Below are 26512 nucleotides of genomic sequence, written 5' to 3'. Positions count from 1 at the left end.
ACAACTGACTTCAATCCTTATAAAACATGTCGCTCAAATTCATAACCTGGAATATCCGTGGGATTTCCTCACAGGCGAAGAAAGTTAAAATTCTCAACCACCTAATCAAATTACAGGCTGACATATGCTTACTACAAGAAACCCATATAACAGCAGCTGAATCTCAAAAGTTAAAAACCCCACATTTCAATCAAGTATTCTCATCAACCTATAACTCAAAGAAAAGAGGCGTATCAATTTTAATAAACAAAAGAATACCATTAATTCATAAAACCACCATCACTGATCCTGAAGGGCGATATGTCATCATCAACGCTTCCATTAACAGCAACAATATCACCATAGCAAACATATACGGCCCCAATACTGACGATCCCACTTTCTTCCATACATTTTTCTCTTCACTGAGTGAAACCCCAAATTCAACAATAATAATTGGAGGTGATTTCAACACTGTCATCAACACCAACCTAGATAGGTCTAGCATATCAGGTAATTCTAGAAATTGGCACTCCACCGAAACACTAAAGCAGTATATGAAAGATTTTGGCCTTGGTGATAGTTGGCGATTAAAAAACCCTTCAACCAGAGAATACACGTACTTCTCACCGGTTCACCAGTCATTCTCTCGCATAGACTTTTTTCTTACCAGTAATTCAATTATATCTGATATTTCAGACTTTCACACCCACCCCATCATAATTAGCGATCATGCCCCTGTATCCTTCAATCTAAACACTAAACAATTTAAACAACCCTCACCCAGATGGCGTTTCAATATCTCGCTGCTTAAAGATCCTGATTTTAACACTTTCTTCAGAGAAGAATGGACATCCTTCATGGAAATAAACGATTCCCCGGATATCTCACCCTCATTACTGTGGGAAACTGCTAAAGTAGTACTGAGAGGAAAAATCATATCATACTCATCACACAAGAAGAAAAAGGAAAATGAGATTGAAAAGAAATTGGAACAAAAACTCAGAGAATTAAATGTCAAGTATGCTAATAATCCCACGGAACAACTTCTGAATGAATTAACAACAACCAATTTTCAATTGAACACTATTATAAATAAGAAAAACCAATTCATACTGCAAAGACTAAGACATGACAATTTTGAATACAGCAACAAATCTGGTAAATATCTGGCAAACCAATTAAAACAAGCCAAAGACAAATCAATTATCCCGGTCATAAAGAACTCAGCAGGGGAAACCATGCAAACACCTACAGATATAAATAATACATTTCGGGAATTTTACATTAAATTATACACCTCAGATCATGAACCAAAATTGACAGACATCCACTCCTTCCTCAATAGTACTGACCTTCCTCAGCTTAACAAGGAAACAGCAAATGAACTAGATGCACCATTATCATTGGAAGAATTCTATAACGCCCTCAACCAGATACCAAATAATAAAGCACCAGGACCTGACGGTTTCCCTGCTGAGTTCTTTAAGCACTTCTGGCACACAATCTCCCCACTTTTCTTTAGAATGACTGTTGATATTAAACAAAACTCAAAAATCCCGCCACATATGAACACAGCACTCCTCTCAGTACTACTGAAGCCTGACAAAGACCCAACCCTATGTTCTAGCTACCGCCCCCTATCACTCATCAATACCGATCTCAAAATTATCAGTAAAGTGCTAGCCATCAGAATTGAAAGAGTAACCCCATCACTAATCCACTCAGACCAAACTGGATTTATCAAAGGAAGAGATTCATCAAATAACATGCGCAGACTATTCAATTTAATCAATATATCCCAAAAAAGTAAAATAAAAACAATACTTGTTTCTTTAGATGCGGAAAAGGCATTTGATAAAGTAAACCGGACATTTCTATTCAAAACACTTCAGAAGTTTGGATTCGGGGAATCGTTTATTCAATGGATAAAAACACTGTATAACTCACCGATGGCCACAGTTTCTACTAACGGACTAACATCACAGAGTTTCATGCTACACAGAGGGACCAGGCAAGGATGTCCACTCTCACCATCACTTTTCGCCCTGTTCATTGAACCTCTAGCTGCTGCAGTACGCCAAAACAACAACATCAAAGGAATTCAAACCCTCAACACACACCACAAACTCAGCCTTTATGCAGACGACATACTGTTTTGCCTCCAAGACCCATCAAATTCCTTGCAAGAAGCCATGAAGCTTATCAATTTATTTTCTGAAATATCAGACTACACTGTAAACTGGACAAAATCAACAATTTTACCCATCTGCGGAGTTGACTCATACGCCACAGCGAAAAACACGCCCCTCACCTCCTCAAGTAATGTTAAATATCTAGGAATAAATATCTCCGCCAAGCTGTCAGAGCTGTTTCGCCTTAATTTCACTCCACTATTAAAATCAATAGAAAATGACTTAAACCGCTGGACAAATTTACCACTCTCTCTAAATGGCAGAATAGCAACTATAAAAATGACCATACTACCTAAAGTGAACTACCTCTTCAAAATGACTCCAACTCAACCCACTACTAACTGGTTTAATTCACTCAACTCCATGACAACTAAATTCTACTGGAAAAATAAACCACCCCGGATTAAACTAGCAACTTTACAGAAACACAAATCTCAAGGAGGACTGGAAGCACCAAACTTCTACTATTATTACCTGGCTAATCAACTACAGTATATCTCAAAGTGGATTCATCCCAACCAACAGAATAACCCATGGATTGAAATAGAACAGTCAGAATGCAAAGAAATTTCAATCTCCGACTTGCCATTTCTTAGCACTTCCATAAAACACCACGATTGCTTCAAAAATACCGTAATCTCAACAACCCTGACAGTTTGGTGGAAAATTAATAAAATCTTTAAATTCACAGTGTCACCATGTAAATACACCCCAATATGGAACAACCCGGACTTTACACTCAACAAATCACCACTCCACTCCACCACTTGGAAACAAAGAGGTATCACACAGCTTCAACACATCTTTCAGAATAACACCTTCATCACTTTCCAGGACCTGGTGCAAAGGTATAACATAGGGGAAGAGCAATACTTTCAGTACTTACAATTAAAATCCATTCTAAAATCCAAAATTAATAAAACTAACAACAACCTACATCCACCCCCACTAGTGGAAGAAATGGAAAAAATAAATAATACTAAGAAAACCATCTCCAAATTATACAAACTAATATCATCCTCTGACCAAACAATATCCCTCCCCATCCAAGACTGGGAAAAAGACCTATCACTCTCTACCAATGCAGACTTCTGGACTCTAATCTGTAGAAACACTTTCACAATGACAAACAATACTAATCTTCAACTAATACAATATAAAGTAATCCACAGAACACATATCACCCAGCACAAGATGTATAAGATGGGATTCCTAGATTCAGACATATGCTCACATTGCACAATGAACACCCCAGACAATTATTTCCACTCTACCTGGTTGTGCCCACCAACTTACAACTTTTAGAAACAAGTTACTGACAGAATATCACTTTTTATGAGCTGTAACATCCCACTCTCTCCATCCCTTTGTCTGCTCGGAGATACCTCTGTGATCAGCCCACCAATCCAAAACCCCCAACCCATACTCATCGCCCTAGCAATTGCTAAGAAAACTATCCTCTAAAACTGGAAAACAAGAAACACAATAAATATCACACAATGGTTAAACCTTCTCATAGACCACATGTCCATGGAAAGAATTTCATTCCAACACAAAAACTTATACTTTCAAAAAATCTGGGCCCCTTTCATAGATTCACTGAATTTGCCTGCTAGCTAACCCCCACCCCCCCCCCCCCCCCCCCACACACACACACACACACACACACGCATACTTCAAAGAAACAAGAAACTATCACTATTATTGTTATTAGCAGTAGTAGTAACTGTAGTACTAGTATTATGATGGTATTATTGTCAGTATTGTTGTTATCCTTATTAGTATTATGGTCATCAATGTTGTTACTATTATTATAACTGTTTCCATATTACAATTATTGGCGTTGTTTCCCCCATCACAGCTTCAGTCCTTTGTCTTGTCCCACGTATAGTTGTTTTTTTTTTTGTTTTGTTTTGTTTTGTTTGTTTGTTTGTTTTTTGTTTTGTTTTTTTTACTTTTCTTCTTTTTCCCCTCACTCCCTTATTACCTTTCATTGATTTTGTCCTTCTGTCTGTCTCCTTGTCTACCTGTTCACCAGTCTGTCTGTCATTCTACAGTATGTCACCTGTCTGTCTGCATGTTTGTTCGTTTGCCTGTCCACCTGTCTCCTCTGTACACAATAAAATTTATAAGAAGAAACAAGAGAAAAAAAAAAAAAAAAACAGACAGAAAAGTACGATGTGACTCCCATGTTGGAGGGGTGGTGGCGGGCCTAAAAAAAAAAAAAAAAAAAAAAAAAGATATGCATTTTGTCAAGTTTGTTACAAAGGCACTCAGCTTTCAGAGCGTTGTCAGTTTGAGGCAAGTTCAGAAATTCAGTATGTTAAGTAAATTAGGAATTCAGTGAGAAGAAACAGGTGAAAATGAAATGAGAGCAAAGACCAGTGTAGGACCAGTGATCTCTGACCAGAGAAAACAGTAATCTCTGACGGTTATTCCAGAGAGATTACTGTAATTAGCCTAATGCTGTATGTTTATTAATGCTGATGATCAGTTAAGATGGTGACTTTATGAGACTGATTTTTATGGGACTGATTTATTAATCGTATTGCACCTACATATTTTGGTGCCCCTGTGTTAGGATTGCTATTGTACCTACATGTGTTTAGTAAATGCTGAGTTAAGACTCTGTTCCATCTTCATCAAAGTATTTTATTCTCCTTTCTCACTACAGTTAAAAGAATCAAGTGTCTGCCCTCTCTGTGAATTAACTGTCCCTGCAGATAATGCCCTAAAAAAGCTCTCAAACAACATGCATGTTTCTGTAGTTTTACTGTGTTCTCTTTCTGTTGTCAGTCTTTTTTAAAACTTACTGTTTGGGCGTTGTCCGTCAGGACTACGTCTCCCTGTAGGTTGTGTTGAGCTGTCATCACTCATCTCTGAGGGGAAAAAAACATTTAAACATCACAGGTTAATTATCAACAGTTCATTCATTCTGTGATCAGTGCAGGTATGTTTTTAAAACTGGAGTGTTTCTGTGTGTAAGCACATCTCAGAGATATCTATAATCCTCCATTTACATATGAATATTTTTGAAGTTTTTAAGATACAATACTCAGCTGTACAGGCTTAGCTGCTTTCCTAGAGAAATAGTCATTGTCTGCATCATCTCTTTAAAGGAAACTGTGAACAATTATCTGTACATCTCATCTCCACAAATCGTACTGAAAAGATATTTCACAGGGCCAGTCTCTTTGATATAATCAAACCGTTGGACCCTGAGCCGTGAAGTCTTACAGTTTAGTTATTTCCTGATATTTGCACCATCACCAAAATTAATTTAACAATAATGGAAATTTTGTACAGTAAAATTGATAGTAAAAAATAAATTCTGCAAATGTAGTCTTCATGTTAAAGCTTTTGAGTCAGTCATGCTCTTAAATTAGCACTTAAAATCTGAGTGAGTATTTCAAATTATTCAAAAAGACTTTGGTCCTTAGGTTTAGTCTTTCAAATCAAGAATGTCATTTGGAAAGCGCTGTTTAAACATGTTTAAATAGGGTAAATGTGGACACATTTTGAGGCCACCTAGAGAAAACACAAAGTAATTTTGGAAGTACTGTATTGACAGATTCATGTAAAATACTTAGCCTAATAATACTGAAAGAAAATGTGCATGAGATCTTTTATGAAAATAATGAAGGAAAGTATCTCAGTGGCATATTTAAAGAGAAACAATTACTTACTTCTCTGCAGATTTGTGCTTTTTATTTTCTCAATCAGTTTGCTCACTTGGCCGGCATCCTGTGTTTTGTTGTTGAAAATGTGAATTCTTTCCTCAAATCTCTCTACAACCCTCCAGAGTTCATCTGTGTCCTCTATGAATCCCTCTATTTTGAGCTGCTCCTCCTCCAGTTCGTCTCCTCTGGTGAAGAGAATCCAAGTCTCCCTTAAACGGGTCTCTCCTAAAAACTCCTCAATTTCCTCGACCACCTTTCTTTCTTCTGGTCCAAATCTGTCAGCTTGAATCACCAGGAGAAACACAGATAAAGCGGAGTCATCAAAGTGAAGGATACTCTGACACTGGGTCAGAATGTCCTCATCACTTCTCCCTGTGTTACACAGTCCTGGTGTGTCATAGACAGTAAGACTGATTCCATCAATGGTGACATTCTCCTGCTGGATCTCTGAAGTTACTCGTTTAAGACTTTTCTTGGAGACAAAACATTTTCTTCCCAGAATAGTGTTTGCTGAGGCACTCTTTCCTGCTCCTGTTTGTCCCAGCAGGATAATATTGAGTTTTAGTGACGTGTTCATGTCTTCACAGTTTTCTAGGAGTTCTCTTCCATTTGGCTGTTGAGGCTAAGAAACAAAACAGCAACCATCTCATCTCTGAACATCAATACAGTACATTTATGAATAATTGTATTGAAATTATTTGATGATTATATGGTAAAATTGTTGGGCAACTAGTTCAAGAATGGGCTGATAGTTTTCCAGTAGGTTTTATGATTCTGTGTTACACATCTGTCATAAGGTGAAATCGGTTCATTAATGTACCTAAATTATGTGACAAAGATTAAAATTCTCTTTGATCACAATGAAAAGCCCTCCAACTTTCTTCTTAAACGTATATCCACTCAGAAAAAGTACTCTTGTTTTTTAGTTAAATTTGATATGGTACCACTTAAGGTGTAGCCATACAAGGTAATCTGTTCATTCATCACTAACCAGAAATATAAACTTCTTAAGGGGAAGCTTACTACTACATTATATTAAAATATTTACAGTCGGTGAATGTTGTGTTTTAAAGATCGTCTTCAGGGTCAACTGCCCTGCACAGAAATATTTATAAATGGCTCTTCACGTTACTTTCTGCTAGTTCCGGAGCAGTTGCAGTCAGGTTGTAATTATTCTGAAGCTCCTCCTTAAAAGTAAGCTATTTTCCGCTTAACGCTTTAGGCTGTAATTCGTGAAATAACGCTTAAAGTAACCTACCTCATACTTTCAAGAGCGTCACACTTGAGAATGAGGGTCCACTTTCCACGCTTCCCTGGTTTTATTCATACTAAATAACACGTTGCTTTCCGATGCTTGCTGCATCGTAGCTTAATTGCTGTGGCAGCCCGTCGATTTACTTCCTCAGCTGTTTAGTCTGGCAGAACCACAACATTCTTAAAGAAGTAAAGGTGAATTCGAAACCGGACTCTTAACCGAGACACTTGACCAGCCTTTAACACTAAAAATGCACTTGAAACAGCACCTTTCTACATTGCCTTGTGTCCAGTCATTATCGAGTTTGTCATTTCCGTACCTTTCCAAAACAGAAATGCTGAAGACTCTGAGCTAGGTATTTCCCAAAATCCCTTTCGACAAGCACTACACATGCGCACTAGTTGCAACAAGAGAGTCTTTGGTTTCGCTTTCGACTCGGAGCGTTGTGAGAATTTCTTGCAATGGTTCAGTCCAGGAACACCAGTGCCTTTAGTTTGTATTGCTCTCATCCTTGTTCACATTTATTAGAAGTCGGGGTTAGGATTACACTATGAACGTCGCAAAAATACCAGCACATCATTTTAAAAACTGAATACATCTGTTTACCATGTGTTGCGTCTTGGCATGTTTGATTTTGGATTGAAAGTGTTCCTCTACACGTTCAATTCAGCGTATTCTTCACACTACTACAATTTATTTTTAATGCTGAGATATTAACCAGAAAAAGCACCAACAATGACATGCCAAATAACAAAAGTAATACATTTTTACATATACATGCAATGGGGAATCAGCCATAATATTTGCCTTCCTGATGTCAAAGCTGAATGGCGTGAGACCCAGCATTGCTCTCATGCACCTGGACTAGGACTAGTTATGCATGTGAATGGTTTGAAAAAAATCAGAATGAGCCACTGCCACACCATTGTTCAGTGCCTCTCTCAGCTTATCAAAAGCTGTTTGATAAGCGTAGCTGCATTCTGACTGTCAGTCAAAGCAGAGAGGGACTTTTTAATGGAACAATGCCTTAGGGAAAAGTTTCATAACACAACACCACCAAGTTCCCGACCACCTGATTCTCCTCTATGATAGGGTACAGCTGTCTTTCACTCTTTCTCAAAGTCAAGAGTACAGGACACAGTAACCTCATAGACTGCTGTGGAAAATGACATCTCTTCAGTTAAAAGTTGACACTGTCGGCTTTCAGACTACTCAGTGCAACCTCAACAAGAAACAAACAAACAAACAAACAAACAAAAAACTAAAGCAAAACAACATACCCCCCCCTACCCCCCCCCCCCCCCCCCCCCCCCCCAAAAAAAAAACTGAAATTGAAAAAAAAGGTAATCTATGTCTCAGCAGAGTGGAGAGCTGAGCAGCAGTGGCCTATGCAAATCCTCAGATCGGCCTTGTTCTTCCAAACCATCAGATACTCACTCACAGATGAGAGCTGTGACCTGACAAACATAGCTATATCCTGTCTGCTGGAATTAACATAGCGCAATCACTATAGGTGGAGTGGAAATCTGGCCATGAGAGAGAAACTTCTGCTTTGCGTATGCTTCACCAATTTCTACATGGGCTGGATAATATTAGGGACTGACAGTGGAGGGGAGGCCTTATACAGTGGAAAGAGGAGGAGATCTAGGGCAGTTCTTCCTGAAACAACCAAGGCTAAGACAATGGTAACAGAGCTTGTGTAGCTGGTAGCATGAAAACCTTAAGTGTGCTCTGTTCTCACAGACTTAGCATGGCTGGCTAACTTGCCTGTGAGAATGTGGTGGCTGTGATGTGAAACCACAGAGGCACTGCAATACAGTATCAAGTAATATGGTTGACCTCTGGATCTTACTGCAGAGACACCAAACATGGACAACAGACTCTTTGACACCACACAATATGTGGACACTGCTGAGGTCCATCTCTCCAGTTGACCACTGTTCCAGTAAGGCTCTGTTCTTTGTTCAGGCCAACAGTCAAAGAGAAAGGATGGGAAGAGTGAGCTGGACAGAGCCATAGTATTGCCCTTTCACCCTCAAACCTTCACCTCTGCTATGACTTTACGTATCTGACAGAATACTCTCACTGTTCCACATTGTTTTATTGATAGAGCAGGATTCTCTATTGTCCAATCCTCTTGGACTTCTGTTAACCTTTTGTCTTGTTAGCTTAACTATTAATGATCATTACTTGATCATTAAGCAAAACACACATTTTCCAACCCCCAAAATGATTTTTTTTTTTTTTTTTGCTTTAAGGTCCCATGTTGAAATATTTGTCAAAAAGACTAAATCTGTTTATAACAGAAATAAGTCTTGTTTCTCTTTCGAAGCAACAAAAATATTTTTGACAACAAATTTTATTATTTTGACATTTTCATCTGTATACTGGATTGCGTTGTACATGTACAATGACAATAAAGGTATTAGTATTCATAAGACCATTTCGCACTCTTCTCTTTCTTCTCATTCTATCATCGATCCTCTCTCTCAGGTTTATTTTCAGGTCCATCTGTATTTTACAGAGAGCTAACGTGTGGTCTTAAACTTCATATGCTGCTGTTTTATTAGTAGTCTTAATTTCATTCCTGTCATAAAAAAACACCTCAAATTTTATTTCCATCACAGAAAAAAAGTTGAGAAAACTGAATCATTGGCTTTACAGAGATTTATCTTTAAAAAGCAAAGCTGTGAATATCTCCATGCATACATATGCTGCTCATTCTTTAAATGAAAACAACAGCACAGCCAAAGACATTGATTTAGTGCTCATTAATTTCATATAAAAAGGCATGCTGCATACAAAATCGTGAATGTCATCATATCGTTATGAAAAATCATGAATATCATCATACCTTTATGAAAATCTATGAGACGTGTTTGTTTCAGATAGCTTCATTTCATGATGAACTGCAACAAGAAAATATACTGCTTAATTTTTCAAACAAAATTCCATAATTGTTAATTTATGTTTATGAAAAATAAAAACCTTTTCAGTTCTTACATAAACTGACAGATACATTTAAATTAGAATGCCCTCCAGAAACATTTCACTGTGGCTTTTGTTTCAGCACTCTAGTCACTCATCAGGGGGATACTGCAGAAAGTGGGTTTAGTGAAAACTCTTGAGTTTCCATTCCAGTAGGCTATTTGTTAAACATATAACTTTTCACTCTTATGTGCATACACTTGGTGGATGGTTCAAGTGTTGGGGACTTAACCGACCAATGACGATTATGGTTTGTCAAATTCTTTTGACACCGATATTTTTGGAGTTTTTACTATTTAGATTATATTTACTTTGTGGTGTAGTTGATAATTAACAGTTCACCGAACCAAGAGTTATACCAAGCCAGCTAGATAGGGCTAGTGTTGCAAAACAGCTGCGTTTTTTTGTGTGTGTGTGTCTTGACTGAACACTGAGAACGTTTCACTGAATTCAACCTTACTTGACAGCAGTGGCGAACCGTCAGGGCCTTCAAGGTATTCAGAGAAGGCCCTGAAATCCTCAAGCCAAAAAATAAAAAAATGCATCTGGTTAGTTCTATAAATAAAATAAAATAAAATTTAAATAAAATGAATAAATAAAATAAATAAAAATCGTCTCTGCGTTGCTTATCTTTAATATTAAGCATTTCACTGACTTGTTTCTGTTGTATTCTGTCTATGCACTGTGCATTTGAGTGGTTTTGTGTTGGAAAAAATGTAACCAGTCAGATATTTTCTACAGTAGTCTATGGGGAGAATATCCTCCTTCTGGGGTATTCTATGTCCTTGATAGAATGCCCTGACCATTAAACAGACTGAGAGCGTAGGTTTGGATTGACAATTTGATCAACCAGTCATATTTCGTTTTGTTGCCAATGGGCGTATTCTTTCAGATTTTCACTTGGCTCCAGGGTATTCTAGAAGACCCGCAGCTCACTCGCTAAGTTACGAGACCTACCTTAGTGCTAATGATATTGCTTAGAATTTATTTTATTTATTTTTTACTTTACTACATCGACGGTGTGCTTTGGCAACTAGTGGTGAACTTGGAAATACGACATTCTTGGCAATGTTCCCTAAATCTGAACATTCCAAAACGCTTACTGTGAAAAAGCTTAATGTGGCTTAATGTTCCAAAACTGCCATCAGTTATCACCAAATATCAGATGAGTTTGATGATCACTGATGGCAGCTTTGGAACATTAAGCCACGCTAAGCTTTTTCCTTATAATGGGTGTCAGTGGAGAGGAAAATGCTTAACGTGAGATAACGACCACACTCCTACGATTTCAGATTGGAATTTTTTACAGGAGGAAGTGTTTCTGACAAGAGATGTCCGAAAGAAATTTGGTGATTATTGATTGCAGTTTTTGGACATTAAGCCACGTTACCGTTTTCCAGAATGTCCCCTAGAACAATGCAATTTTCGAAGATGGAGCAGTAAAATTATATTTTGCCTAAAGTGGAAAAATGGCCTGGGATGCCCCGTGTTTTTCGTTAGTGACCTTTTCTTTGGGGGGGGGGTGGTTCAGAAGGCCCAGATCTCACGGTTCGCCACTGCTTGACAGACAATATCACACATAAAATTTCTTTAATCTAATGCAGATCTCCATCATTATTTTCTCATTCATTGGTGTTTGTTCTATCTCATCCCTGATGGCCCTCTGTTTCTCCTCATAATATCTCTTGTATTCCATCAGCTCCATGTTCTTTTTCTCTAGGAGTTTTACTTTTTCTTTTGCTTGCTCTGACTCTTTAAGGGATTTAATGGTATCCAGCAACATTTCCCTGTCCTTGTTAAATTTGTGTACTAATTCTTCCTCTTTCTTTTGATACATATGCTTTAGCTCTTCCTCTTTGGACTGAAGCATTTTCTCAACATCCTGGAACATAGGGCAAGTGTAATATTCACTCTCGTTGCCTGACATCATTTTGTCCACTTTCTCAAGGAAATCTAGCACTTGGGTACGATTGTGCGTGTCTTTGTTGTTAAAGATGTGATGATGGCCTCCGCACAATTTCAGGAATTCTTTGAGATCCTGAGGTGCTTCACTCAGGTACTTTTCAATGTAAGAGTCCAGTTCATCCCCATGAGTAAAGAGGACCATGGTGTATCTGTCAGCCTCCTCACCAAACATGGCTCTGACTTTCTCCACAGACAGTCTCTCCTCCTCTGTAAAGGGACCCACTTTGATGACCACAACAATTGCGTGTAAACCTGGAGCTGTCATATTTATGCACTTTCCAATTTTCTGTGTCAGTTCTTCATCTGACAAAGTTGGGTCAAACAGACCAGGAGTATCCACGACAACCAGCTTCCTCCCAGCCACTTCACCAACCTCCTTACAGCACTCTTTGGTGATGGAGGAGCTGCTCTTGGCTGCTCTGAAGGCTTTCCGTCCCAGGATTGTGTTTCCTGAGGAACTTTTCCCAGCTCCAGTCTTCCCAACCAGCACAATCCTTGTAGGCACTAAAATTATGTAAGAAGTTAGATGTATGTTTAAAAAATGAACGGAATATTGTCCAACGAAGTTTAGGAAATAAGCATGGACTATGCATATAATCCAGGCTATAAACTTTAAACCAGATAATTTGATCACTAACACTGTAGATAACAATAGAACTATATCAGATCAGCGATTAGAATGTTTTACTCCCCTTCAGGCGACCGAATTGACCTCACTAATTTCTTCATCAAAATCACCAACTTGTGTACTAGATCCCTTACCTACACGTTTCCTTAAGCAGATACTGCCAGTAGTCATCAAACCGCTTTTAAAAATAATCAATTCCTCCCTTAGTACTGGCTATGTACCTAAATCTTTTAAACTAGCAGTTATCAAACCCCTAATTAAAAAACCTGACTTTGACCCCTGTTCATTGTCCAACTACAAGCCAATATCTAACCTCCCCTTTATTTCCAAGATCCTAGAAAGGGCTGTAGCACAGCAGTTATGCTCATACTTACATAAGAATAACATCCATGAACTGTATCAGTCAGGATTTAGGCCTCATCACAGCACAGAGACAGCACTGGTTAAAGTTGCAAATGACCTCTTACTGGCCTCTGATCAGGGTTGTGTCTCCTTGCTTGTGCTGCTTGACCTCAGTGCAGCCTTTGACACCATTGATCATACCATTCTCCTTGATAGACTAGAAAATGTTGTTGAAGTTAAGGGAACGGCCCTCTTATGGCTTAGGTCCTACTTAACTGATCGTTATCAGTTTGTTGATGTAAATGGTGAGTCCTCTGCACATACTGAGGTAAAGTTCGGAGTCCCGCAAGGTTCTGTTTTAGGCCCACTGCTTTTCTCTTTATATATGCTACCTCTAGGTAATGTTATTAGTAAACACGGTATTAGCTTCCACTGCTATGCTGATGACACACAGTTGTATGTCTCAGCGAAGCCAGACGAGAGACACCAACTTAACAAAATTGAGGAATGTCTAAAGGATATCAGGCACTGGATGCTTACGAACTTCCTCTCACTCAACTCTGAAAGAACAGAAGTACTTGTACTAGGATCACATGCAGCTAGGAGTAAGCTTTCCGACCACATAGTTACTCTGGATGGCCTTTCTCTTTCATCAGGTGCGGCAGTAAAAGATCTTGGTGTAATTATTGACCCCAGTCTTTCATTTGAAGCTCATGTCGATAATATCACCAGGATAGCCTTCTTTCATCTTAGAAATATTAACAAGATAAGAAATGCATTGTCATTTCAAGATGCTGAAAAATTGGTTCATGCTTTCATTACCTATAGGTTAGACTACTGTAATGCCTTACTGTCTGGATGCTCTAACAGGTGTATAAATAAGCTACAGTTAGTTCAGAATGCAGCGGCCAGAGTTCTTACTAGAACCAAAAAATATGATCACATCACCCCTATCTTATCCACACTGCACTGGCTCCCAGTCAAATCTCGTATTGATTATAAAATCTTACTATTAACATATAGAGCATTAAATGGTCTTGCGCCACAGTACCTGCGCGAACTCCTGGTCTTTTATGATCCACCACGCCTACTTAGATCAAAAGGTGCAGGCTATTTGTTGGTACCTCGAGTTATGATGGCTACAGCAGGGGGCAGAGCCTTCTCTTACAGAGCCCCACAGTTATGGAATAGCCTCCCAATTAATGTTCGAGACTCAGACACAGTCTCTATGTTTAAGTCAAGGCTGAAAACTTATCTGTTTAGCCAAGCCTTTTGCTAATAGCTCTTTACTAGGCAAAGGAGCAGATCTGGAGGGTTCTCGGGCATAGATTGTTTGGTGAACTGGGATGTTTGGATGCTGTCGCCCCCCCCACTTTAACATGTTCACTCAGGTTTGTTGACTGTGGAGTGGGTGGCCGCCTTGTGTCCCAGAGTGCCATTATGTCCATATTACCTTCTAGCTCTCCCTTTTAGCTATGCTGTACTAGTTAGTCTTGCTGGAGTCCCTGCCTGCACTCGGCACACGATGTATATTTACCATAACCATTATGTGGAAATGAACATCTAACAATGTGCCTTTCTCTCTCGCTCTCTCTATCTCGCTCTCTCTCTCCCTCTCTCTCTCTCTCTCTCTCTCTCTCTCTGTCGAGCCACACATGCTACTATTGAGACACCAGTGATCCTGACTCCTCCCGCCCTGTGGACTGATCCATCCTGGTGTTATCATCTTCCATCAGCCTCCTGTCTACATCACCATCCCCTTTGTTCATGCCCCAATTTACTTTCAGCTGTAACTGCCCACGTGGTCGGCACCTATTGCACACCTGTCTGACCAAGGAGGGGTCTCCTCTCTCGGTGGTCCTCCTCAAGATTTCTCCCATTTTCCCATTTCCCTCTTGGGTTTTTGGGGAGTTTCTTCTTGCCCGCCATGAGGATTAAGTCAGGGGGTGCCGTCATATTTTGATTTTGATTTGACTGTTGTGGCCTGTAAAGCCCTCTGAGACTGTAAACAGTGATATTGGGCTCTAAATAAATTTGAACTTGAACTTGAACTTGAACTTGAATTTACAAGCAGGTTATTTTTGAAACAGAATGCAGTGAATCTAACTGAATTTTAATGGTGCTAAGAGTCCCTGAATGCTCCTTGGGTTACCTAAACTACTTGTACCTTGTGAAAAAAATAATTAATAAATGTAGGCAGATACATTCTACAGTTTAATCAGAGATCATTTTTTAAATTCTAAAGTAAGAAATTTGTTAAGGAAAAAAGTCTAGGATGTACCAAAATCTTTAATGGCTTAAGGAGTCATCTGGATAAGAGGATCGTTGTAAATGATGACATGTAGAATCCCCTACCCATAATCAACTGGGGTGGCTCGGTCTGGGTTGACTCTATGACTTTTTAGTACACATAGATAAATACAAACATCTCACAACGGACTGCGTCTACTCATTAGCTGAAATTCGTTGATTCACTGCCTCTCTTTCTCAAGCTATCAATAGTGCTAAATGCCTTGTAGCACATACTGTTGATGTTCACAAAGGCTATGCTAAGGCCACAGCTATTAATTTACAGTATAGCTAGCATTTTGTAAAACCTTGTTAGTTTGATTGGTTCTACAATGGTTCACAGTCCTTTTTACAGGAATCCTGTTGATTTTCATTATTTTTAAGCACAGCTGAGATTTGGTTTTCTTATCAGTTATAAATGTTTACAGTCTTATTTTTACTCTTTGTGCTCATTAGTCTTTCATGGGAATAGGAAACTTGAATGAGACCAGTTAGTTAAATTTGTCCGTCATTTGTCAAATGTATGATTTCGCACCTCCATTCTGATTTTTGTAATGTTTTTAAGTACCTTGATTTGTTTCCCTGTTGTAAACTTGCAAGAGAACTGTCTTTTTTAAGCTTCCAAAGGTTCTTCTCATCCATAAAGTGTGCTTATGAGTAAGTCTGTAATTATTGTGAAATCTCAAGCCAGAGAACTTGTGTTAATTTATGAGTTCATTACCAGACAGCCACACAGCTTAGTCTTTAAATCTGGGCTATGAGCAGGAGCAAAAACTGAGTCAACATTATGTTTAATTTGGATCCTGTATAGTACAAAACAAGTACAGTAATGTACATTTAAAAACGCAGTGTAGAGTGGAGTGAAGTTCACTGCTAGGTGTTCAACTTTCACACTTGTCTTGGAGAACAGAATGAATTGGTCAACGAATTAGTGAACAAATGTTTATAGTTGTGTGGTTGGTATTACAGGCCTTAAAATAAAATTTTCATCTTTTACTTACCCTTTTGCTTAGTCCCCATGTCAGACACTGAAAAATAAAATACACTTGAATATAAGTTTATTTTAGAACTTGGATTTTCATGAAATGAACATTCTACTGTATTTGCAGTTTTACTTTTGTAACAGAATATTGTTCACTCAGGAAAGAAACATATCTCAGGATCTAAATATCCATGTTAAACCAAAGTAATCTGAATGAGCCAAATTCAACAGGAAGTTCATTCTGAATGAAATGAATTAAATTAATAATTTACTAAGTTAATAAATTAACCTTTCCTTACATGTGAGGAGGCATTAATGATGAACATGGTCTTCACTTCATGTGAAAGATTTGTTTCCTTTTTTAAGTAAAAATGTATTTCTTCCTTAAATTTATTTGCTGTGAATTTTCATCTATGCATTTACACGCGCATGTGCACACACACACACACACGTGCACACACACACACACGTACACAAAGCATCCCGTGGATTACATGCCTTGCTCAAAGACACATTTTTACATCAAGTGAGGACTTCAGAAACACAGCCCTCATTTTATGAGCCTGCTTCCCAATACTTATCACAAACTCTTTACCTCTTTATCCTTTATAAGCACACCTACCCTTCATTAAGCACATATAGCATTTATAATCATTTTCATGTTTTATAGTGATTATATATCTGATATAAATAAACATGTCCTTCATGAAACAGGTATGTACTATATAAAGCACACATATCCTTCATTAAACACATATGTTCGGTATAATCAGATATGTCCTGTTGAAAACTAATTATCAACTAATTATTACTCACACCTATACAATGTCTCTGTGTGTTCATACTCCTTCTCCACTCTGGCTTTGTCAGGTCCCATATACTCCTGTGTTGCCAAGCTATTCTCATTGGCTTTGTTCTCTTATGGACCAACCTCCTGTTTGTTAAACTCTGTTTCTGCCTGATCTTTGATAACCGTTTGCCTTGATGTTTGGGATCTCTGCCTGTTTTTAAAACACGGTTTATTCTTATCTGTGGTACTCAGTTTGCTGGTTAGCTTCAACCTCAGTTTGTAAACTGCTCTCCTAGGACATGCTTCTAGTTTCCCTGCCCTTCTGTGACATATGCCTTATGTAATCAGATATATCCTCTAGGAAACATACACAGCCTGTGGAATCAGACGCATTACTTATAAAACAGGTATGTTCTGTTTAAAGCAGATAAATCTTTAAAAACTTTTGAAGAGGCTACATGCCTCTTGTTTTTGGTTCTGTTTAACTGTGTGATTATATTCTGTTGAGTGTACTCAAACCAAAGTACTGTGTAAAGTAAACTCTGACCAGTTATTATGGTGATGAGCCTTTAGAGGAAACGGTTTCATATCAGAAATGCTTTTATGCACATTATTTGATGTAACAGATGAATGGATAACTGCAGTGCAGTGAGAAAATGTTCCTCATGATTATGTAGTCACTATTGTTTCTTCACTCCAGCTCGATCAAAGTGCTGTATACAGTGTTCTATAAGAGCAAAATTATTTCACTGTTTGTGAAACTTACTGTCTGGACGTTCAAGGGGAGGGCTGGACCTCCCTGTTGGCTGCTTGGCCTTGTCTTCACTCATGTCTGATGGCAAAATACGTGAAAAAACAAAACCACATTTATCAGTTTGACTGATAATTTATAGACCATCAGAATCAGAAATGTAGAAATAAATTAATTAGTGTTTTTTTGCATTCACCCCTTCTAAAATGTTCATCATCTCACTTTAATTATGGAATGCTGATATGTGTTAAAACTATACACTATATATAGAGAAAGATCTCCACGACACTAGGGGCCAGCTGAGTAGTGATAACTATCAAGAGATTGGCTTGTAATGTTTCTCTCTAGAAATTAGTCACCCCGTAAAGGTGCGTTGGTTGATGACTAGAAATGGCTAAATGACCCGATATACTTTACAATGTCTTCTTTAAAAAGCCAAAAACTGATTTAGCAGAAAACTACAGTTTGAACAGACAAGTGTCACAGGGGCACCAATTACCTGCCTAACAAGCCTTTCTGCTCCAGTGTTGACCTAGAGGCTACCGAAAATTTCAAAGAACACCAGAAAAGTGGCATGGATATTTCTGCAGTGTTTAAGCTGAAAGGACATGAACAGTCACGTAAAACTGTAAGCGTTGCCTCTCAGATCATGTCAGTTTATAGTTCAGACAAAAGTCGATTATTTTACATATAGGTTATTTTATTTTACTGATGTAGACCCAAATATACAGCTGGCTAGAGTGACCATATTTTGGTTTTCAAAAAAGAGGACATTTGTCAAATATTTGACAAATGTGTCCACAGCCATGAAAGTATGTTATTGATCTTTAATACTGTAGCGTGTTGGGGGGCAGGTGGGCGGAGTGTCCCAGCATGCACTGGGGTGACGAGCTGTAAATTAGCCCCAGTTTACCATTGTTGGTTCGCGTTTCCCTTTTTGTGTCTTATCAAAGTGGATGTGGTTTGTTGATCATGTTGTGTTGTGATGTTCAATCCATGTGACAGTTTGTGTACCGCCATTGTACTCATCTATATGAATGACGTATTCTGCTCCTATCGCGTTAACAAGTAAAGTATTTTTCATTCCTGGTTATAGCCCTCACTTATAAGCAGTTGTATCAATGTGAAATTGACACCTCTTCAGCCCAAGCCAAGCCTGCCACAATACATGAACAGCTCGTCTTTAATAAGACAAAGAGCAAATGTCATAACCATAATGATCAGAAGATCTTATTTCTTTCCTTGTAACTTTTGGCATTTGTTTGGCTGTCTTTAATCGTCCTGGCTGTTGCTGCAGTGCTGAGGGCAATCACTGAAATGCGGTCTGACCAGTGTTTGCGAGCAGGGTGTGTACATGACTGGTGAATGGCGGAGTGCAAGAACACGGGACCAAAAGAGAAAGGTGAAACGCACACGATGAATGACGACTGTAGGAGGCAAAAGCCGAAACCCAGACATTTTAGACGATTTAGAAATTCCGGCCGGTTCCAAAAAGACGACATGTCCAGGAAAAAGAGGACGTATGGTCACCCTATAGTTGGCTGAAATGGTTTGCCCCCCTGACATGCATCTCAAATGTCGTCCATGCCCATGTATACTAATTCCAAGCCAGTCTAGTGATCTTTGTCCAGGTTGGGAACAGCTGTCTGGAGGAATTTACTAACTGCAAAAATAATGCATTCACTAGCAACTGAAATGTAATTGAAGTGTTTCAAAATGCTCTACCATGTTATTGGAATTACACTTTTACAAAATGAAACATCAGTTAGAGAGTATAGAGTAGAGAACGTTAAGCCAACATAACATAAAAAAATATGTAATTGATCCCTCTAGACCAATAAAGAAACTAGAGGAAATTACTCTGTCTTAATGAACGCTTCAGTAGGCATGCTATACAGTACCTACTTTTTCCCTTTTTCCTTGCTTAGATGGATATTTCTGAGATATGATATCAGTTTACAAAGGGCCCACCCTGAAATAAACCTTTAGTTACACTACTGACTAAAGTATTTTAGAGCAGAGAACTCAAGAGGTACCACTAGTACAGATCAATCAGTAAAAATGTAATATTTTAAAAATCTGGACATCACTGGGGATTCTATAATGTCAAAAGCTCTGAGCCACTATGCTGTCATGTAATGGATTTAATGTAAACATTACAGGGTTGAAATTACAGGAAAGCACTTAGTTGGTTTCAGACTCCCTGTTTTACAACATGAATGCACCTGTGTATAATGGCTGTGCTGAAGGAAAGGAAAGGGAAATAATACTAAACAGTGCAGTTTGGCTGACTATGAATCAAAGGAGTGAACTGCCTGCTCAACTGTTTAACCTCACTGTTCCTTACACTGATGTTGCCATGTCCTGGTTCTCTCTCTTCCCATCTGCTGGTCATTTGTGTATCTTGTGTAGATTTTTGTATGCTCTCCCTGGTTTCCTTTATTTAACCCTGTTGGTCAATCCTTAGTTAATCATGGTTCAATTAAAGTAGTTCTGCTCTGTTTGTATAAATAATCCTAGTTTTACTTTTGTTACTTTGTGTGGAATTGTGTTGTCAATGCCTGTGTCGTCTTTACTAGAAGTCTGTATCAAGACTCCTGTGATTTCCAAAGGTCTTTTCTGTGCCTTCTTCTAATAAATTCAGAGTAATCTGTACATTTATCCAGAATCTCATTCACTTCATGACAGATGCAAAGAATTCCATAGTGAAGGAATAATGTCAGAGTTTGTAACTGATTTCTCTGACATGTGATACCTCAGGGTGGAGGAAATCTGCAGTGGAGCTACAGACTGTTTCTTCTTTAGATAAAACTGATTTTTTTTAATCACTCCATAAAAATAAAAATCCTGGCCAGTCTTATAACTTTATTATGCTGGGAACACAGCAGTTTGGTTCACCATCACTGTGTAGCCTACCAACAGGTGGGAGGAGCACCAGTCAGAGATGACATTTGTGTGAGTGTGGTTGACGTGAAATGTTCCCTTTATAACATTTACTATAGATAGGATACTTTTTCATGTTCAGACTTGTTTTTTAATGGGATGTAGACATAGGAGTATATGATTTGGTTTCAATAAAGTCTTTGAACTGTTGTATAAAGTAATGCAGGGGAATATTGCCTCTATTGCCCAGTCACATGATCTCCAGTCAGTAGCATTTACTGTTTCATTTCAATTATATTGTGAATTTCTATTTTGTCCCTTTGAAACTGGGACATCTGATTCCTGTTTGCTGAACGGATCTGTGCCCTGTTTTTCAGATGCTCAGAAGGGTATAACACAGTGTTTTTTAAAACATTTCTCAAGCACGCTGTGCCCTGTTTTAACTCTTCATTATCACAGGTGATTGAGTAAATGATAATATTTGTAGTTCTGCATTTCTGGTGGTATCAAAAATGTAATCATTACATTGTAAAAAACGTAATCATTTACCTGGTGTGAGATGTTTAATCTTCTCCTTCAGTGTAGTGACACTTTTCTCCATCTCTTCAGTGTCAGTCTGATATTTCAGTTCTGTTTCTCTCAGTGCTCTGTCCTTTTCCTCTTTCTCTCTCTCTCTGAATCCTCTCTTTCACTCCTTAATGTTTCCACCATTTTGATTTTTTCCTGCTCCTTTGTTTGCTTTTTCATCACCATCTTTTCCTCCATGTCTTTAATTCTCCTTTTCACTCTCTCTATTTCATGATCTAATTTCTTTTTTTTTTTTCTCCGTCTCTCACCCCATTCTATCCATTCTTTCTCCTCTCTCTCCATCTGTTGCTGGTCCTCCTGTTTTCTCCTTAACAGTTCTTCTTGTCTCTGTTTCTCAAATTGTGCTTCCATAACCTCAAATATTTTCATCTCCCATTCTTTCATCCTTTCCTCATCCTCTTCTTTCCTTCTTTCACAATCTTTCTCTCTTTCATCCACCTCTTTTCATTTTCTGTTCTCTCTCCCTAAATTCCTCATCCCTTCTTTTCGTCTCTTCATTCTGTCTCTTTCTCTCATCTACTGTCTCTTTCATTCTCTCTTTCTCTGTCTCATATTCAGCCTTCAGTTCTTCTTTCTCTCTCTCTATCTCCTCCACTCTCTCTCTCTCGGTATTCTCTCCTTTTCCTCTTGGGGAGTTTCTTCTACCTGTCTGAACATCTCATTAGTGTAGAAGGTCCCTCCATTCTCTGACACCATGGTGTCTATCTTCTCCAGGAGTTCCACAACCTGAGTTTGGTTACTGGGGTCTGTGTTATTAAACATATGGTATCTGTTACCACACTGGTCAATCAAATTCCCTAAGTCAGTTCCAGGGTCTCCTATGTACTGTTCTATGGTTTTCTTCCCTAGCTGATCTCCTTTAGTGAACAGGACCATAGTGTACATTCCGGCTTTGTCTCCAAAAGTTTCTTCAATGATCTTCACTGCCTCTTTCTCTTCTTTAGTAAAACGTCCCACTGATAACACCAGTAGAAACACATGTGGTCCTGGTGTTGCCATGACGATACAATTACTGATCTCTTTCTTCATCTCCTCATTATCAATCTCTGTACCAAACAGTCCTGGTGTTTCAATCACTGTTATCTGTCTTCCATTGACTTCAGCTGTCTCTCTCTGACATCTTTTAGTCACTGACTCAAAACACTCATCTTCTTTAAAAACATCTTTCCCCAGGATGGTGTTTCCTGTGGCACTCTTCCCAACACCAGTCTTCCCCATCAGCACTATTCTCAGGCCAGGGGATCTCTGTCTGTAGTCTGTAAAAACATTGTATGTATGCAAACTTTATTTAATGAACTTTCATAGTTTTACATACCTATGACTGATTAATGTAATTAATATGACTTCAACACTCTCATTGTCATCAGTTAGCTCTACAGGAAAAACAGACAGAAACAAAACCATTTACCATTGTTTGATGATTTTGACATGTATTAGACATGATAGAAATATAAATATTAATAATATGTCTCTCACCTGGACTGCTGCTTGTTGCCATGTTTCTGAGCTCTCTGTCCTTTTCACTTATCCAAACCCAACACTGTCACCATCAGATCTTCACTCTTCGGGTTTCTGTCATTGATCCAAACCCAACACTGTTACCATCATATCCTCACTCTTCTGATTGCGCAAGAAAATTTGGGACAGTGATATTTACGCAATCGATTTTCTATCCCTCATTTGCATATTGTGTCAATGATATCACGTCACCATGCGATATAGCGCGCCTCTAACTTTGTACAGTACTAATGCAATTAGTAAACTCAGTCACACTATGAAATACTACCACACAAACCATAATTCATTCATAATACTATGAATATACAGTTTCACTGACATACTGTTGCATTTTTCAGGTTTATGAGAAACTCTTAAGAATAATATAAAACCAGTCCACACCTGGCTCTCAGAACATCTATGTAAATCAACACCGCTCATGCTATGCCAAAGGATGGAGAGAGAAGTTAACCATGGCAGCGGAGACCTAGCTCATTTCTAATGTACAGTCTCATTGATTTGTGCAGGTAGATATATTTCTATCTTGGAGGAGGGGGGTTACCTGCCTTTCTTTAGTTGATCCATATAAAATCTAGACAAGAATAAGCAGAAAAATGTTCTCACTCGTAAGCAAAGGAGCTCATAACTTCCCTACAGGTCTGGGTTTACCCCGTGTTCTTATTCCTCCCACTCTGAAACTCTTTCCAGTGCCACCGGTCTGCACACCACCAAAGTAAATTGGTTTAGTCTTAGCTCTTGGTTGACAGTGTTGGGAGATGGGTAATGTATTGCTCAAGTGCCAAATCAGCACAAATGATAGTTTGTCTTTTTTACTTCTTTTTGATATTTATGAGTGTCATTTTTGCATATATTTTATATTTATACAGTTTAAAATGTTATGATTATTTGTTTGTGTTGTTCGGAAAGTCTGAATAAAGATTACAGTTAGTGCAGAATGGTACTTTCTCTTTTTTCTTGTTTGGGTGGAGGGGGGAGGGGCACACAATCAGCCCCCACTGACTGAACACCACAGTCTGTGGACAAAAGACAGTAGTTTAGAAGACTGGGAGTGTTTTTAGTCTCAATCTGCACAATGCTCACTATTTAACAGTGCTCCGTGATTTTAATTTAAATGGTTAAATTGGAATGTGTGGTCAGAACTCATGAACAACCAAGTGATGACTCTGTTCAAAAAATGTCACAAATGTCAAATATGACCTCTCTGACATTAAAATGGGGTTGTCACTATTATTTCCTCCAGGTTAACTCATGAGTTTTGTTCCAAAAAACAGTAGACATTTTTATGCAGTAATTTTTTTCTTATTTACTACATTAAGAGGAAGTAAAGCATTTTTTCAATGACCATCGCAGGGCTGCTTGAGCACTAATGGTTTATTAAAATGCCTATGTCGTGAGCGCACTGCGTTCAGAGACGCATCGCGAACGATCTGTACAGTGAATCCCTCAGAAAATGCATTCTCTACTCTAATCCAGAGGCCAATACTGACCAAAACAATGTGGTATCGTGAGTGCAGGCGCTTACATTCCTGAAGGACTACACAAAGCGACTATTTCAATTTCATAGTCACACAATATCCTAAATTGTCGATGTTATAACTTTTTCAACGAAATACTATATTTCTGTGCAGGCTTAACGCTACGTCTAAATACCATTCCATATAACCCCATGCTTCTTCCTTTTGTGCACTTGCGAGCGAAACAGAATATCACCGACAGTGTGATAACCTTAATGATTTATACATGAAGCAAGAAGACAGACTTCGAACTCAGGATCTCAGATTCAAAAACTTCCGTGTTTTCAACCCGAGGAACCATTTTGTGGACGTGTGACCATAATAAACTGTAATTGAAGACTTAAATAAAATAAATTACTTGGTAAACAACAAATCTTCACAACTATGTCTCGAACACGATATAATTTAGCAGAAATAGCCGGTCAGGTTACACATTGTACACTTACCCTTATCAAAGACGCCATTTCATTTCTAATGTAGATCAGAAAACGAAACTGATAGCATTCGGTTTCATCCCACCCCGAGATTTACACGTAATGGCCACTGATACAGCGTCAGTATTACAACTCGGTTGCCGTACTAATATGTGTGCTTCCTGAATTACTCTGTGGATCATATCATGGTAAAGGATCACGGTCGATGTCATCCGTATAGTGAACGTTTGCTTCTCAGAGACAAATGATGAGCAAAGTCCATTTATCAGTGGCCGTTAATTGATTTTGCCTAAATGATGCAAAACACAATCAGTAAAGAGGTTTCGGATAGTACATGTAGCAAAACATCAGTACTGAGAAGAAAGTAATTAGTGGTCTGATTTGTCAAAGTCTTATTATCACTGTCAACATATTTGACCCAGTAGTTACAAACAAGATCACTTCAGGAAAAATACAAGCATTTCAGTCATGAAATACTTTATACCTGCTTACACACATTAAGTAGTGCATGGTGTCACGCTGGTGGTGTGGTGCAGGGCCCAAGTGCAAGACATGATGATTGTAGTGACAAAAAAAGGAGGACTTTACTGACAAAATGAAGATAAAAATACAGGCGCAAACTGGAACAAAAGCGAGAACAAAAGGTGCAGCATAACAGTGTGCAAACTAACACAAACAACGATCGACAAAGGACAAGGCAAACACTAGGGCTTAAATAGAGGGAGAACTAATCAGGGCAAAACAGGATTGGTTCAAATTAACAAGGTTAATGATGGGACAAACAGAAACAGGTGAGGGGCGGAGAGAGACAGAACAGGAGCACAAAGACAGAACAAAACAAGAGTCCAAAATGGAGGTGCAGGCTGTGACACATGGACAGTAGTTCTGTAATACAAATGCTTTAAACAGGGTTACAGAGTTGTCCCAATAAGCATTAACATGTATATGTCAGCATTTAAAAACTAAGTTTGATAAACTTTGTGAGTTATAGTTGGATAAACTGTTCTGTGTTCTTCTCGTAGTGTAGACGAGGACACCCCTCAGCCTTCCTGCCATTTCATCCCTCAATACGGAGTCTAATGCTGAGGTTGTGTTTCAAGTTTTTTGAAGTGACAATGAAATCATTCATCAATTATTGGCATTTATCAATCTGCTGAGTGCCATACGGGCACTTGTTGTCAATGAGGAGTGAAATTCTAATTAAAACTGCTTTTGTAAGACCAAAATCATTCAAATATGGTGACGTTATTAATTGCTTAAAGACATTTGGACATTTGATGCAAGTTGCTGAAATCTTAATGCTCTTGTTTATTGTGACATTTTTTACCTTTTAGTTTTGAACAGCAGCTTTCTTTTTATGAACTGTTATGACCCAGTATAGGAGTCCTTAGCATAAAGGGTGACTGTGGAATCCCCAGACCACAACCAAGAAATTCCCACAAAAACATAAAATCTATTGGAGAAAAAAAAAAAAAGAAATTAGAAGCAAAACAAGAACCAATTTTGAGGATGGGCCAGGTCAGAATAACAAACAAAACACAGCTATTGATTAAAGACAAAACTAATCAACTAAACGATATAAAACTGCAAAAGAAAGACAAATCAATCTCCTTTTAAAAAAAGTGAGAGAAAATATATGGTTCAAGAAAAATTGCCACCCACTCCCTACAGGTTTCTGTAAAAAATGAATACCATCTATTCACAGGCTCTTCACAAAGACTATTTACCATA

General features: G+C 38.4%; 1 protein-coding gene across 1 annotated transcript in view; it reads right to left on the bottom strand.

Moving 5' to 3' along the window:
• The window catches only part of LOC115829281 (GTPase IMAP family member 8-like), a 29864-nt gene extending 7550 nt beyond the window's left edge, over window positions 1-22314 (bottom strand). The window contains 4 exon segments of the mRNA XM_030793335.1: window positions 5861-6476; window positions 11677-12566; window positions 21927-22061; window positions 22092-22314. Coding sequence (XP_030649195.1) covers window positions 5861-6476; window positions 11677-12566; window positions 21927-22061; window positions 22092-22314 — 1864 coding nt within the window.
• Between the last annotated feature and the right edge of the window lie 4198 nt (window positions 22315-26512).

The sequence above is a fragment of the Chanos chanos genome, chromosome 16 (genome assembly GCF_902362185.1).
Source record: "Chanos chanos chromosome 16, fChaCha1.1, whole genome shotgun sequence".
NCBI lineage: Eukaryota > Metazoa > Chordata > Actinopteri > Gonorynchiformes > Chanidae > Chanos > Chanos chanos.
The sequence above is the reverse complement of the archived record's forward strand: the minus strand, read 5'-3'. Positions and strand labels throughout refer to the sequence as shown.